Source organism: Fukomys damarensis, unplaced genomic scaffold (assembly GCF_012274545.1).
Source record: "Fukomys damarensis isolate Sample0158 unplaced genomic scaffold, DMR_v1.0_HiC HiC_scaffold_24, whole genome shotgun sequence".
NCBI classification, from domain to species: domain Eukaryota; kingdom Metazoa; phylum Chordata; class Mammalia; order Rodentia; family Bathyergidae; genus Fukomys; species Fukomys damarensis.
The window spans coordinates 63,493,171-63,507,379 of NW_022900936.1; the positions used below are offsets into that span (position 1 = coordinate 63,493,171).

General features: G+C 45.9%; 1 protein-coding gene and 1 long non-coding RNA gene across 7 annotated transcripts in view; one reads left to right on the forward strand and one right to left on the reverse strand.

Annotated features, from left to right (window-relative positions):
* Positions 1-14,209, forward strand: part of Pla1a (phospholipase A1 member A) — a 49,085-nt gene that overhangs the window by 30,179 nt on the left and 4,697 nt on the right. For 2 of the 6 annotated variants that reach the window (XM_010630022.3, XM_010630024.3), the window contains 2 exons: positions 6,095-6,216; positions 7,002-7,036. In XM_010630022.3, the coding sequence (XP_010628324.1) occupies positions 6,095-6,216; positions 7,002-7,021 (142 nt within the window). In that variant the 3' untranslated portion in view covers positions 7,022-7,036. Of the gene's footprint in view, positions 1-575; positions 1,809-6,094; positions 6,217-7,001; positions 7,037-7,671; positions 7,857-8,130; positions 8,772-14,209 lie in introns of those variants that run through there. The other 4 variants (XR_781372.3, XR_781373.3, XM_019208318.2 and 1 more) reach the window with 4 other exon arrangements.
* On the reverse strand, positions 2,397-5,857 carry LOC117283264. Its single transcript, XR_004514249.1, has 3 exons — positions 5,475-5,857; positions 4,398-4,504; positions 2,397-2,485 (listed from the first exon to the last, which is right to left on the reverse strand). It is a non-coding gene; the product is annotated as an uncharacterized LOC117283264 (long non-coding RNA).

A 14,209-nucleotide genomic window follows, 5' to 3' on the forward strand; every position in this document is an offset into this window, starting at 1 on the left:
CACACACACACACACACACACACACACACACACACCCCACCACCACCACCACCACCGGTCCTGACCTTTGGTGTGTTGCTTGTGAAGTTCAATCCCATCACAGCAATTGCCTTCTTAGAAGCAGAAATGACAAAGTCTGGGGTTTTCCTGAACCTTCTGTGGTGCCATCTTGGGTTGGAGATATTAGGAAGACAAGGAGGATGGGCTTTAATTCTCCTCCCCTACTTCACTATAAGAAACTCTTTTTAAATCTATTTTATGTATTTGGTTTCTATGTGAGTTTACTGAAGCAACATTTTCTCACTGCATATTTCCTCTTTCTTAGCCAATACTTCGATTGTGTCACTGGCCACCTTCATGAGGATGGGTATAGAATCCATATCCTCTTTCCCTTGTCTCTAATAGCCAAGTGTATTATTAGTCTCAGCAACTCTGGCCCGTGGAGGACATAAATAAGCTCTATTGTAGACGAGTGTAGATTCCTTTCAGTAGACTTCATGGGAATACAAGGGCCACACAGCTCCTAGCCTTCTCTCCTGACCAAAAACCTGCCCCTTGTTGCTCTTTTTTTGCAGTAAAAGGACAGTCTGCTTACCTGATCCAGTGAACTTACAAGAAAGTGGGTCTGTTTTTCATGACTGGAAAATATCCTGTTTGTAACATAAGCCTGGGCAGGACACATCTCCCTGGATTTTTTTGAGGGGGGTGTGTGTGTGCGCTCACACGCGCAAGTTATGTTAGACCATTACTACTAAGGGAGAAGTTCAAATTCTTGGTTTTTTTTTTCTCATAATTAGCTCCATGGAGGGGAAAGATAATTCATCTGATAGAAGTTGATCTCCATTGCCAATGTGCAAAGCTTTATATAGATACTATTTTCACTTCCCTGTTCCGATGTAACTGCAATTGTCTCATTCCTTGGGCATCTGTACTTAGGATTCAGTGGAAACATATACAGAGAAAAATGGCTTTTAAAAAAAAATCATGGAATATCTGGATCATTGTTTTATTGGGATGGAATTCTGTTACATTGAAAAATAATTTGTAGTCTATGGGATTGGAGAAAATAGCAGATATTGAATTTTCTGTATCCAAATAGCACCTGAAAAAACAAGAGAGCAGATGGAGGGGAGGAAGATGGCACCATTCGTTATCCCTAACCCTCCTCTGGATATCTGGAGGTCTTGGAGGATCCCAGACACATTTTGGGATTTTCTTTGGGTCAGTATTTCCCAAACTTTGATCTTCATAAATCTTGCATTGGCCACAGTCTTGGGGGTAGGGGAGGCAAAACAAAATAAAATCTAGATGGGACAACTTGAGGAGAACTGGACAAAAAAAAAATTCTTTTTATGATAATCCTCTCTGGGGAAACACAAGGAATAGTGCCATTTCCTGGGACAAGTGGCAGTAGGGGCTGCTTTCCCCTGAGCCTGACACAAGAGGGTTGGGAGCACCCAGGCTGGGGACAGGAGGGAGTGTGGACCTGCAGCTGGGGTCACCGCCAGCCCTGCAGTCCTGAAGGGAGGGGTGTGGTTGCTCAGGCTCCACTCTTCGCCCTCCCTCATTCTCCTGCTTGTGCTCCCCATTGGGTGATCCCAGCCAGAAGCCAGCGAACAGGAATCCCCTCGGTGTGACCCCGTGACCCTGGTGGGCCCAGGGCATTCAGCAGGGAATGGGTGGATGGAGATTGGGTGGCCTGTGCAGAAAACGGGGGTAACAGAGGTTTGACACACGCCTTCACTACTTTTTCCCCTGGTTTTTCTCCTCTTTAACTATGTGTAAGCTTAAATAAAAGTGCTTTTAAAAGGAAACTGCTTCCTCACGGTTCACTCTCCTGCAACAAAGGCAGAAAGAATGATGTGAGCAGCAGGCTGCAGTCGCTTCACCTGGGTCTAACCCTCAGGCACTGGCAGCCAGAGACTGGGACTTTCAGGAATGCGACTGGCAGAAAGTAAAGAAAGGGACACTCTGAGGGCGTCCCCCCACGCAGTCATCTACTGTGTCACAGCCAGCGTGCGGAAGTCATATCTGGAAAAGCCACAGGTTCCCCACACAGGCTTGCCATTTCCTTTCCTTCACAGTCTCTCTTTGCCCCACGAGACTGTCCCTGGAGGAGTCTGACACATACCTTCTTAGTTTGCTTTGCTGCCCCTTGCTCTTCCGTGATCCAAATGATGTTATATGATGCTGATTCTAGCTGAGGTTAAACTGACCTGACCTGCTTTTCACTGTTCTTGTACTTTTGCTTTTGGACATCGCCCCGTGTTTCTTCACTAATGATATCTCCTAATTTTCAAGCACCATTAAACCCACTCACATGTTATTTTGCTCCCCATCAGAAACACTGGTTCATTACCTTACACGGAAGCCAATTTCCCTTGTAAATTAATCCTAGGAATAAATACAGCGAGAACACCTGGGTCTCAGATTCCAACTCGATACCGTGGCCTGCTGAAGTCTCTGAGTTCCAGGCCTGTTTTTCCTAATAAAAATGAGAAAATTATAGAATATAAGAGAAATGTTAAAAACCTAATGATGATGCATGGAGATTTTCTTCTATAGGCTCAGTGAATTGAAAGAAAATGAAACCTGGAGAGCTTTTTCGCTATGAGATTCCATACTATTTTATGGAGGGTCTATATATTCCTTGAGATCGTCCTGTCCAGGGTGCACAGCCCTGGCCTTGGGAAACTTGTCTTTAAGGAGGTGGGCTGTCTGAAGGCCTGGGAAAAGGAGAGTTAATGCAGCACTCTGCTGAATGGCAGGGCTCAGCCATAGCTTGGCTTCTCCTCCACACCCACACTGCTTGCAGCATTCCGCTGGGCTCTTTCCACGAGCGAAGACTATTGGCAAAGTAATTCAGTGCAAAAAACCAGGTTCACCACCAAGCCATGCCCCTGGAAAGTACAAAGAAACTTGATGCTGAGATAACTGCACGAACACATCAGCTGACACTGTGTGGCTTTTTGCTACGTTCTGGGTGACATTCTGAGGGTGTCACACACACTGACATAGTTTATCCTCTCCGCAAGTCTGTGGGCTACAACTGTTACCCACTTTACAGATGAAAGACCTGAGAGAGAGAAGAACTTTTGAGGAGCCAGGGTACGAACACCAGCTGCCCAACAGCAGAGCAGGTGATCAAACAGTACTACAGCCAGGCTGGGGAACAGGACCTCTGAAACCACAGCCAACAAAGTCCCTCTCAAGGGGCCATGGTGGGACCCCCAGAACTGGCTACATAATTTTCAGTGTCCAATGCAAACAGGAAAAATGAGCTTTGTATTTTAAAAACTGAGAATTTTAAAATGAAACATCCCCAATCTTTTTTTCATTTTTTATTTTGAGAGGGAGAGCTCCCTATGACACTAAGTTCTCCAGTGGGACTCAAACTTGCAGTCCTTCTGCCTCAGCCTTCCCGAGTGCTGGGATTATAAATGCACACCATCACACCTAGTTAAGCACTGGTCATTTTATGTATAGGGTCCTGAATGATTTTATAGGTCACATACCTGGGAAGCCATCCCTGTAGCCAGATGATCCACCCAGCATTCCACCCAAATGTATGTAGTATAATCCACTGTAGACCCACACCTAGCTGCAGGTGGCTAAGGAGGGTCATAAAGGATGCAAAAAAGGTTGTAGGACTTTTGAGGGGTGTGCAAGTATTTCTTACAGAAAATATTTCCACCCCAGAGGGCATTATGGTATCAAGCAGTGCTTGATTTAGAGACAAATGACAGTGAAGGCTCCTCAGTCCCTTCTACAGAAGAGGAAGGTGAAAGTTTGGCTACCACAGAAGGAGCGCAGTCACAAGTGGCAGGGAGTGTTTTGGGAACACCCTCTCTGACATCTAGTGCAAGATGCCAGGGAGAGACTGGGGTGGGTTGATGAGGGAGATGGTGACTTTCTGACAGCTTTGGTGTCTGATGATGGCCCTTTGGGGACAGACCTAGGCAAGAACCTCCACCGTGTCCTACAGTCCCTCGGGACTGTGGGGTGCTGGACAGGAAGGAGGACATGCATGCTCGCCTCTGAAGACAGTGCTGGCTGCTTCAACAAACGGAGAACAGAGGTGGGAGTAGGAGGCAGAGAAGACATCAGCCTGGATGGGGTGACCGCAGTCAGAGACAATCTCACTGGGCCATAAGCCCTGCCTTCTGCGATGCCCTTCTGTGAGGGTGCTATGTGCTCTCGTACTTTCCTGCCAGCAGCTCCCCAGTGCACTGCAACAGCAAATCTCTCTGTGAAGAATTAAGACTTTGTCTCACCTGCTGTTGTGGTCTTAGTGCAGTGGTAGCATGCAGGAGTTCTCAGGTATTTGTTAGGAAATGGAGGCATTGCCCAAGGGAGTATTTTCTCTTCTAAGGTTTAAATTTATTGATAGGACTTACCTCTTCCTGGGCGGAGAGAAAAGTTTTCACTGACTTGACCCTTCACTTTTTGTAAATCTATTCGGATTTCCTTTTCTCTTGAGTCAGTCTCTGTAGTTTGAGTAGTTCTAGAAATTTGAGTATTTGACATATGTCATCTACTTTGTTGGCATATGATTATTCATGGTGCTCTATCCTTTTTATTTCTTTTCTTTTTTTTTTTTTTTTGGTTTTGCTTGGTTAATCTTCCTCAGAGCAGTACATTTTTCGTGGCCTACTGCCCTCAAAGAACAGAGCCGTGCAGTAAAAGCCATGGGAAAAGGTCATTAGTTATTACATTCTACTATGTATGCATTACTTATCTTCACTCCTGTACTATAGAGATCTATTTCAGGAAACACATTTGGAATGAAATTTTCCCTTAAATAAAATCTTCAATAAATCTTGAATATAGAGTCTACTCATTCTCTTGTTCTAATCCAAAACCCAGCATTGGTTTGCCACTCTCCTCCAGAATTCCTAGAGGAATATACCGGAAAATCGTATTCCCAAGGGCAGACATCTAGAGTGCTCTAATAGGCATCTAGACATTTTATGGCATCTTTTGACATTCGGAAGTCTTTTCTCTGATAACTGACCCCTGTCTACGATGGGCAGCCAAAAATTTATTGTATGACCCTGTCCTTGGCCCCAGCTGGTTGGACCGGTAGTGGACACTTGGTCTACTGGACCACTTAGATTTCTCTTTTGTAAGTTTGAACCTGCGACTCAGAGGCAACCAGTCCTTCTCTTCAGTCGTTGGAACTGTTTCAAAGGAACCTGGGAGTGAAGGGCAGTTCTGTATTCCCCATGAGAAAACAGAAGCAGAGTAGGCTGGTCTGTACGGAAAGAGAAACCTTTTAGGGGGGGTCTCCTGAGAGAAACTGCTTTCTGTTTCCCTGGCCTAGTAGCGTATTGAAACCTAGTGGCTGTCCTGACTTTTCACTCCCTGATGCCACTGTGTCCTTATGATAAATCCCTTTGCTTCTTTATCATTTTCAACAAAAAAGAATAAAACATTCAGGGCATTTAATATGTGCCCTGTAGAGTTCTACTCACCTAAGTCATCTGTATCATCCTTCCAGGAATTCCATGTATTATGCAGATTACCTGCAAACAAACGGAGCCCCGGGTTGCACAGCTAGCACTGGGTGAAAAGGGACTCACCCTAAGGCCGCCCAACTTCAGAATCTGGCTCTAACTGCCCTGTTGTACCGCTTAGCCTGCTCAAGTTGGTTTCTAGGACCTGGAAACAGAATGTCTTAGGGAAATAGAGCTCTTCTCAGTCTGCCCCACTTTGCCTAACAAAGGAACCCGGGCCATTCTCTTCAGAGGCCAGCTGGAGCCTGCAGTCCCCTAAGACAAACCATAGTCATTGTCACCACTGCGCCCTCACTCCTGAAGCTTCAGACTCACTTCCAGTTCTGTCTCCCTGAAACCTGCTCCCCACATGTTAGTTCAGTCAGTACCTCTGGTGCCTTGCAATTGTACTGATAGCTTATTGTTTTCAGGTTTTTTTGATTAATACACGTCTGGAGTACATAATGATTACATTTCTTGTGGGAAATGGTTGCATGTATTTATAACACATCTTTGCATCTATGTCAGTCTTCTGTGATGAGCCAGGAAGGTCCTTAAAAGCGGGGGCTATGTTTTCTCTTTCTCTGTGTCTACTGCAGCATGATTCATTGGAAGCAGGCAAGAGAAGCTTCTCGAACTGAATTAAGGTCAGGAATCTTATGGGAGTACACAAAAGCAAGGAAACGAGGCTTAACTTTAAAGGAGCAGCTGCTGTCTCTGTGTAAGTGTCCAGAATGGTCTGCATTTATCCATCCTGTACTAAGTTTCACTTGCTACTGTTACATTTTAATGGGTTAAAATTTCTATGGAAGGAAGTTACACTTGTACAAAAAGATATTATATAGAAACATAAATTTTTGCCGGGCATGGTGGCACACACCTGTAATCCCAGCACTCGGGAGCCTGAGGCAGGAGGATCACTGTGAGTTCGAGACCAGTCTGGGCTACATAGTGAGTTCCAGGTCAGTTTCAACTACATAGTGAGACCCTGTCTCAAAACAACAACAAAACAAAAAAACCCATAAATTTTCCCTTATAGCTGAATTTCACCCAGCCCTTGATCTCCTTGATGCGTGGCCCCAAGCTTGATATTCTGTTTGAACTGTTGTTCTTGTTTTCTTTTTGAGATGAGCTCTTACCACATTTCCTTGAGAGAGCTTTAAATCTTCAGTCTTCAGATCTTAGCCTCCTGAGTAGCTGGGATTATAGGCATGGGCTACCATGCCTGGCCTGGTTCTTCCAAACCTGACTTTCTTTCTTTTCTTTTCTTTATTCTTTTTTTTTTGGGGGGGTGCTTTGAGACAAGCTCACATTTTGTAGTTTAGGCAGACCTTGAACTCACTATGGAGCCCAGCCAGGCAGGCCTTAAACTCACAGTGATCCTCCTACCTCGGCTGCCTGAGTGATGGGATTACAATTGTGCGCTACCGTGCCTAGCCCAAGCCTGATTTTGTGAAAGTGACGTATGCTGCTCCCCCTACCCTCAAACACAGCTCTGACTTCCAGGTTGGGAAGCCCCAGAATGACCCTCATAGCACCTTGACACCTGCACCAGTGGATGTTGGATTCTTCGCTTTGAGGAAAGTTTGGGAGTGGCAAGAATATTCCTGTGGTCCTATGAAGGCCTTGGAATCCTCTGGGCTCAGGATTTACTCCTCACAGACAGAACCCCTACTGCTTGCTTTATGTGTCTACTTAGTGTCCTGAGAGATGCCCAACTGGACCCAACTCTCCTCACGATGGGCAGCACCATCATCCAACTGCCCAGGCCTGAAGCCTGAGTCATGTTTGAGTCAGAAGTCACCATGCTAAAAATAACAAAATCATTTCCGTCTTTTCCATCCATACCGGATTTACACACAGACACTGCCCTCCCTCAGTTTTTTCAGAGGTGTCTGAGGTGGGTCCCTTCCTCCCTGTTCCCTCTGAAAGGCTCAGGATTTTGGCACCAATCTCTGTCTTGATCACTTTCCCTTCGGTTGCTCTTCAGTCCATTCTCTGTGCCTCTGCCAGGTAATTCCTCTAACACTACTTTAAACTTATTCTCTGGCTTCATAATTTTCACTGGTTTTCCTGATCTCTCAGAATAATCTGTCTTCTTTGAATTTTGAATCTAGAATTCAGGAACTTCTGAGGCCATTTTTTTCTTGATTTCTTTCTTATTCTCTCCCAAAAGAAGCTTTTAGCCTCAGCTGAGTCAACGCACTATAATTATAATTAGAGGATCACAGTGGAAACCCCAGCCCAGAAAATTTGAGGAAATTGCCCAAAGTCCAACAGCCTCTAGAGAGAAGCGCAGACAGCTTTCCATGTACATCACGCTTCCGAGCTCATGGAACTTCTAGCAGATGTTAATGACTTGTGAGTATGAAACTTAATGACCTTTGGAAGATAAGTGAGGGACAGTGTTTTTCTGCTGCTTCTTCAGAGTTGTGGGTCCCTGTCCTCTATTCAAGCCTAAGCCAGTAGACAGTTGCTTCTGTATACAACTGGAGCATGCAGAGTGGAAGGAGATCTAGGTAAATATCCTAGAAAGGGCAGCCCAGAAGGTGAACTCCTCCACTGGACAGCGCTGGGGTCAGATTGACTCAGTTAAAATGTCCCTCCCATTGGCACCAGCTCTCTCCACTTCCAGGCTCCCACAGTGTTCGTTCAGCCCTGCTGGTTGGGACTTGAACTTCAATCTTTTCATACCCCCAAGAACATGTCCTTTGACTCTCAAGCCAACGTTCAATCTAGAACATCCCCTCTGCCATATTTCTTATCCGTGAGTACACAGAAACAGGTAGGATTGGAAGCAAGCAATCACAAACGCGGAATGTTAACTCATTCAGTCAGCTGTGGCTGTGTGCCTGTGTGCCAGGCACTACTCTGATTGTGATCTCTATAATAATGATTGGTTATTAGCTCTCACTGTGGGCCAGCAATAGTTTTCAATACTTTTCCAGACACAGACATAGATAAAGATATTTAGATGGAGAATCTCTGCATTTACCCAACAACCTCCTGAGATGAGTTTGGGCTTTTATTTTTGCTGTTGAAAGAACAACAGTAAAATGAACTCCCGTGTATGTGTCATCTAGTTTCAATAATGATCAACTCTCATGGCCATCTTGTTTTATATTCCAATTTATTTTAAGACACAGCAACTGTAGAGATAACAGCTCTAAATGAATAATTATAGCAGGATCCCTATAAACACAGCCGTATGATACAGAAAGCAAAAAGGAGGCAATGAATTTTATTACTTTTTTTCTTTTTATTGAGTTTATTGGTACAATCTAGGTATACAATACAGTTACATTCATTATTGGGATCTTGTACCTTTACATGACAGGTCTTGGTTCTCATTTTTTCCCCTTGTCCCTGCCCTCCCTTCACCCCCTCCTCCCCTCCCCATTTACAAACACTTTATTTCCATTTTTTCATTTTCTCATATTTTTTTCTTTTCCCTTATTCCCTTTCCCCTACCCTTCCCACTTTCCCTACACCTTCAGTCCTTTTCTTCCTGTTTCACATTATTAATTATCTCATTAGGATCTTGTGTACTATTATAGTTTTTCACAGGAAGCAATGGAGTTTGACCACAGAGGAAAAGAGCAGGATTCCCTTGACCTTTTCTGGCTCCGGTGGCTGACATGGTTCTGGTACCTGGGACCTCAAGCAGAGGGGCCTCCTGGTTGGGCCTTGAGGACCCCTGGGATACTGTGCCTACATACACAAGCCCACACACTCTGTTCAGTTGCTTCAAGGAGGGGTTTGCTGGGTTAAACAAAGTAACTTGATATAACTGTGAAGGTTTTAAAATTTCTATGTTGAAGAAAAGGCATGTTAAAATAACTCAGGAGCTGGTGGGTGAGGGGGAAGAGAGGAAAAACAAGATAAATAGTGAATAGAGAAGAACCATAAGACATTAAATTCAGGGAAAAGAGAAGAAACCATAGAGGATACGGGAAGGATAGCTGACATGTTCCTCTCAGATACTTGAGGGAGGAGACTCCGAGTTGAAGCTGCCCAGGTGTAGGAGATTGGGCCATCACACCTGAGCAGTTGCAAGGCTGGAGAAATCACACAGAAAGAAACTTCTTCCCCAGTAACTTGAGAGTCAAAGAGAAAGGGTCTTGGAATGACTAAGGGAGAGAGTCAAAAGAAAACTGGAAAGTGGAACTACACATCTCTAAAATCCCGAGTGTTAACCTTCCTACCTTACAAGGGGCTGTGGATCATTCCTGGAACAGTCAGCAGCTGAGGGGAACAGGCATCTAACAGTCACCAAGTAAATGTCAAACATGACACCGTGTGAGGGTTGGAAAAACAGCAATAAAGTGGAAAGCTTCCAGCCACCAAGGGAAAGAATGCTGAGGGAGGTCCTGCGGGGGAGCCAGTTGCCGCTGCCAAGGCGGGGTGGGTGGCAGGAGATGTGGGGAGGGAGGGACTTCTGCGTTAGTCTGGCAGGATGAATAGTGTTTCAGGGGGTCGGAGGGTGGAGGGCAGCTGCAGGCCACTGAGCAAAGGTTCAGTTTACAGGCTGGATCAATCTGGCTTGTGTACCAAATGTGTCCAAACCAAGTGAAGCAATCATGTGACCACTGGCAACTGTGCTGTGAAAAAGAGGCCACTTTTGGGAAGGATCATGTCAGAGGAGTGAAACAAAAGTGAAATGAAGTCTCGTGGTTTCAGGTAAATGTCTGAGCCAGAGATGTGCATTCAGTGACACTGGAAGTGAGATTCTGACAGCACTGCTCACACTGCTGCAGTCCTCAAGATCTGTGTGGGAGTGCAGCACTCTGGGGTGTCAAACACTGGGAGAGAAGGTGCTGAAGTCAGCAGGGCTCTGCATCCCTCCCCCCGGAAGTGCTCCCAGAGTCTCTTCCGGGCTCCTACCCACCTGGACTTGGGCCTGGGCTTCTCACAGGCACCCTGACCACTCCTTGGTCTTCCTGCTCCAATCCACCAGAAAATGAATATTTAAAAGTAGTGGCACTGCCCAAAACCTGCCCAATAAGCGCTGCTTTGACTGTACCATTGGCCTTCTCGCTTCTTATTTATTACTTTTGGATTAGAGCTGAGATCCCGCAGCAGTCACTTAGAGCTGTTCTCCTCCGAGCGGCTTCTGTCTGTCCGACCTCTGTCTTCAAAGGCGCAGCGCAGTCATCTTCTCCTGAACCTTCCCTCACCCTGGCAAGAGTGGAGTGAGTGACATCGCCTGCGGGGCTGCAGCTCTGGGGAGCTCAGCCACCCAGTTACCCTTTCCGCAGCCCATTGGCAGTTCGCACACTGGTGCCTGAATCAGGGAGTCCTCGCCTTGAGCCTTTCACGAGCTGCAGACGCCCAGCTGCGCAGGACCTGAGGAGTCTTCTGGGAAAGCGCTGTTCTCCGAGGAGTCAGGCCCAGAGAGCTTGACTTAATAAGGCCTTGTCGGGAAGTGGAGAGGGGTTCTGTAACTCCTTTATCTCCTTTTCTAGATCTTGAAGTCCACAAGGGCAGAGAGCATGCATGATTCACCCAGTGAAGCACGTAGTATCCACTGTGGTTGTGGTATTTATCAGATGAGTATTTATGAGATAAAAGAGTATTTACCGTCCTATTCCTGGAGCAAATCTGATTTTGTGTCAGACTCCATTGCTGGAAAATATTACGAAAAAATCCATGTATTTTCTCTTCACATGGGTAGAGTTACTGTAATAGGCCTACAGATCCATATCACATTAAGCCATTGTATAGAGGAAATGTACTATACATACAGGGAGTATGATCCAAGCTATCCGGTGAGAGATTACATTTTTAAAATACTTATTATCATAAAAGACACATTCCCGTTCATTCCCCTCAGAATACTCACCTTTGCTTTAGCACACATTATCTCAATATTCTTGCCACTTTCTGAAGTAGTTCTGGAAAAGCGCTTTCATGTCTTGATGAGGTGTGATTAAAACAATACAATGAATGCTGCCCTCGAGCACCATCCAGGAGAAAGGCGCGCTTGTAAGAACATTGTGACGAGTCCTCTTTTCACTTTCAAGGTCTGGAGCTGTGCACCTTAACTTCTTGCTCTTTGCCAAAAATCAAAACGACCATGCAAGGTCTTCTCGTCATGGGACCTGACTCCCATCACTGGAACAAGACATCCAATGCCCGCAACTTAAATGCTTATTCCGGCTGCATTTCAGTGGGTTCAACTCATGGCCAGCTGGGTCCCAGGCAGAGATGGCACAGTGGAAATGCACTAGGGAGGAGGAAAGCTGTTCAACACGGGTGGCCGGGGGCAGGGACCTGAGGGAGCAGGCAGGGACCTGAGGGAGCAGGCAGGGACCTGAGGGAGCAGGCAGGGACCTGAGGGAGCAGGCAGGGACCTGAGGGAGCAGGCAGGGACCTGAGGGAGCAGGCAGGGACCTGAGGGAGCAGGCAGGGACCTGAGGGAGCAGGCAGGGACCTGAGGGAGCAGGCAGGGACCTGAGGGAGCAGGCAGGGACCTGAGGGAGCAGGCAGGGACCTGAGGGAGCAGGCAGGGACCTGAGGGAGCAGGCAGGGACCTGAGGGAGCAGCCAGGGACAAGAATATACCTTTCCAAGTCCCCAGTGACCCACCCTCGCTGACCAGGTGCCATCTCCAAATGGGAAGCTTCTCAGACGTTTTGGCTCTAAACCCTAACATTCCACTCTGCTGGCCTCCTAAAGGCTCATGTCCATCTCATTACTCAAAAAGCATTTAGTGCATCTCTAGTTGTTGTCAAAATCTGAACTGCTACACCACTGGTGAAAAGTCCAAAGCCTGTTCCTCCTCCTCCTCCTCTGAGACATAAGGCAACTTCTTACTTGTGAGCCTTTACGATAATCAAAAAGAAAGTTATGCTCTTCCAATTCACAATGGCACAGAGTTAACATCTCCATTCCAACGGGAAAGATAAGGGGATAGATAGAAGTTAGACCAAAACAAGATGAAAACCCAGTGAGATAAACACTAAATCCAACAGTTACGTGTCCAGCATCCAGGCCAGGTTGTAGTGAAACATGAGCTCCCACAGGCTTGGCAAGTTCACTGCCAGCACGGAGCCTCTCTCTTCTGACTTTGCTCACTGCCTACAGCTTTTCTCAGCAGGCCTTCCATGTTCCTGGAGTCTCCAGATGCTAGAGGTCTCCACCATACCTTGAGTTTCACTCTTACAGCCTCACATATCATCCTGTAAGGGCCACCTGGCAGGAACTGTGACCCTGCCACAATTTTCCTGACATCCCAGGCCTTCTGCTATAATCTGGGTGAGAGCCATCATGATCCCTTACCTCTAGTATTGTGCTTGCCAGAAAACCCAGCACTAAATGGCCTCGAGTTCAGCTGTTGATGGAGTCCTTCTTCCCAACTTACACCTCCTGAGCCTGGCTTTTACATTCTGCATTCCTATCAACAGTTTAGTCTTCTGAGCTCTGTCCAGTATGCACATCAAGCACTCCTCACAACACTCTAGAACTTCTCTAGATGACATCTCCAAATCTTTCCAAACTTCTCACATAAGTTCCAAAGGCTTCTAACCCACATGGTCTGGTACAGTCAGAGCAACAGTCCCACTTCCGGTACCAATTTTATGTATTATTCACTTTGTTCATTGCTGGAACAGAGTACCTGACACCTGCAACTTAAGGAGGTAGAGGTTTATGCTGGCTCATAGTTTCAGTGGGTTCAATCCACGCTGAGCCAAGGCAGAAAGGACCTGGTGTAAGTGTGGAGTGGAGGAAATTTGTTCACCACGTGGCAGCCAGGAAGCAGAGAGGAAAAGGAGAAGCTGGGGATGAGGGTATACTCTTCCAGGTCACACACCCGTGACCTGCCTCTTCCCACCAAGTGCCCCATCAAAGGGGGACATTTTAGATCTAAACCATATCAAATGTAAATGCTTTGAGTCAATTCAGGAATTGAGACAGCTATGACAGAACAACTAAAGACATGAAAAAGGACTTCCAGAAAGTGGCAAAAAAAAAAAAAAAAGATATACATGTTCAAAGTGAGGAGGAATAGTATGAGGTGTACTTATGTAATGTGTCTTTTACTGTAATAAATTTAAACATTTAAAACAATTATTCACCATTTGTTTGATCACACCATTCTATATGTGATACTATTTTTCAAATTTGTAAAGAAGCTTGTGTTTAACTTTTAAAACTCACAAATGTATCTAAAAATCATATTTAAGTCCAAATATCCTTCACCTTACTCATACCATCAGGTAATAAAAACACTTCTACTATGCAAGGTCTGATCCTTTGATCATCCAGAACCACTGGGATATTCCACAGGTGTGGGACAACAGCCCTACCTTGGTGACCCTTTAGGTCTGGGAGGGAACCACACCCAGGGAAGGAGGAGACTCAATTCGCAATGTCCCATGTGTTCTTGTTGTTTATTATCCCTTCATTTACTCTATAAACAGACCTCAGTGGTCGACAGGAGAGCAGGCAAATCACTCAAGACTGACAGGGACTGCCTACCATGAAATGTTCATGGGAGAGATGGAATAAATATGCAATAGGATTTGCCAAGAAAAAAGAAAACCACCTAGGAGTAATATGGGACACCTAAGTTCTACCAGGCACATAATTGGGATCCTAAAAGGAAGGGAAGGAGGAAATAGGCCTCTGAGCCTCTATTCAGGGTACGAGGACAGAGGAACGATTTGATGAGCTGGGTCTCTCAGCTGGGCTGGTAATGGTTGAGCCAGGAAC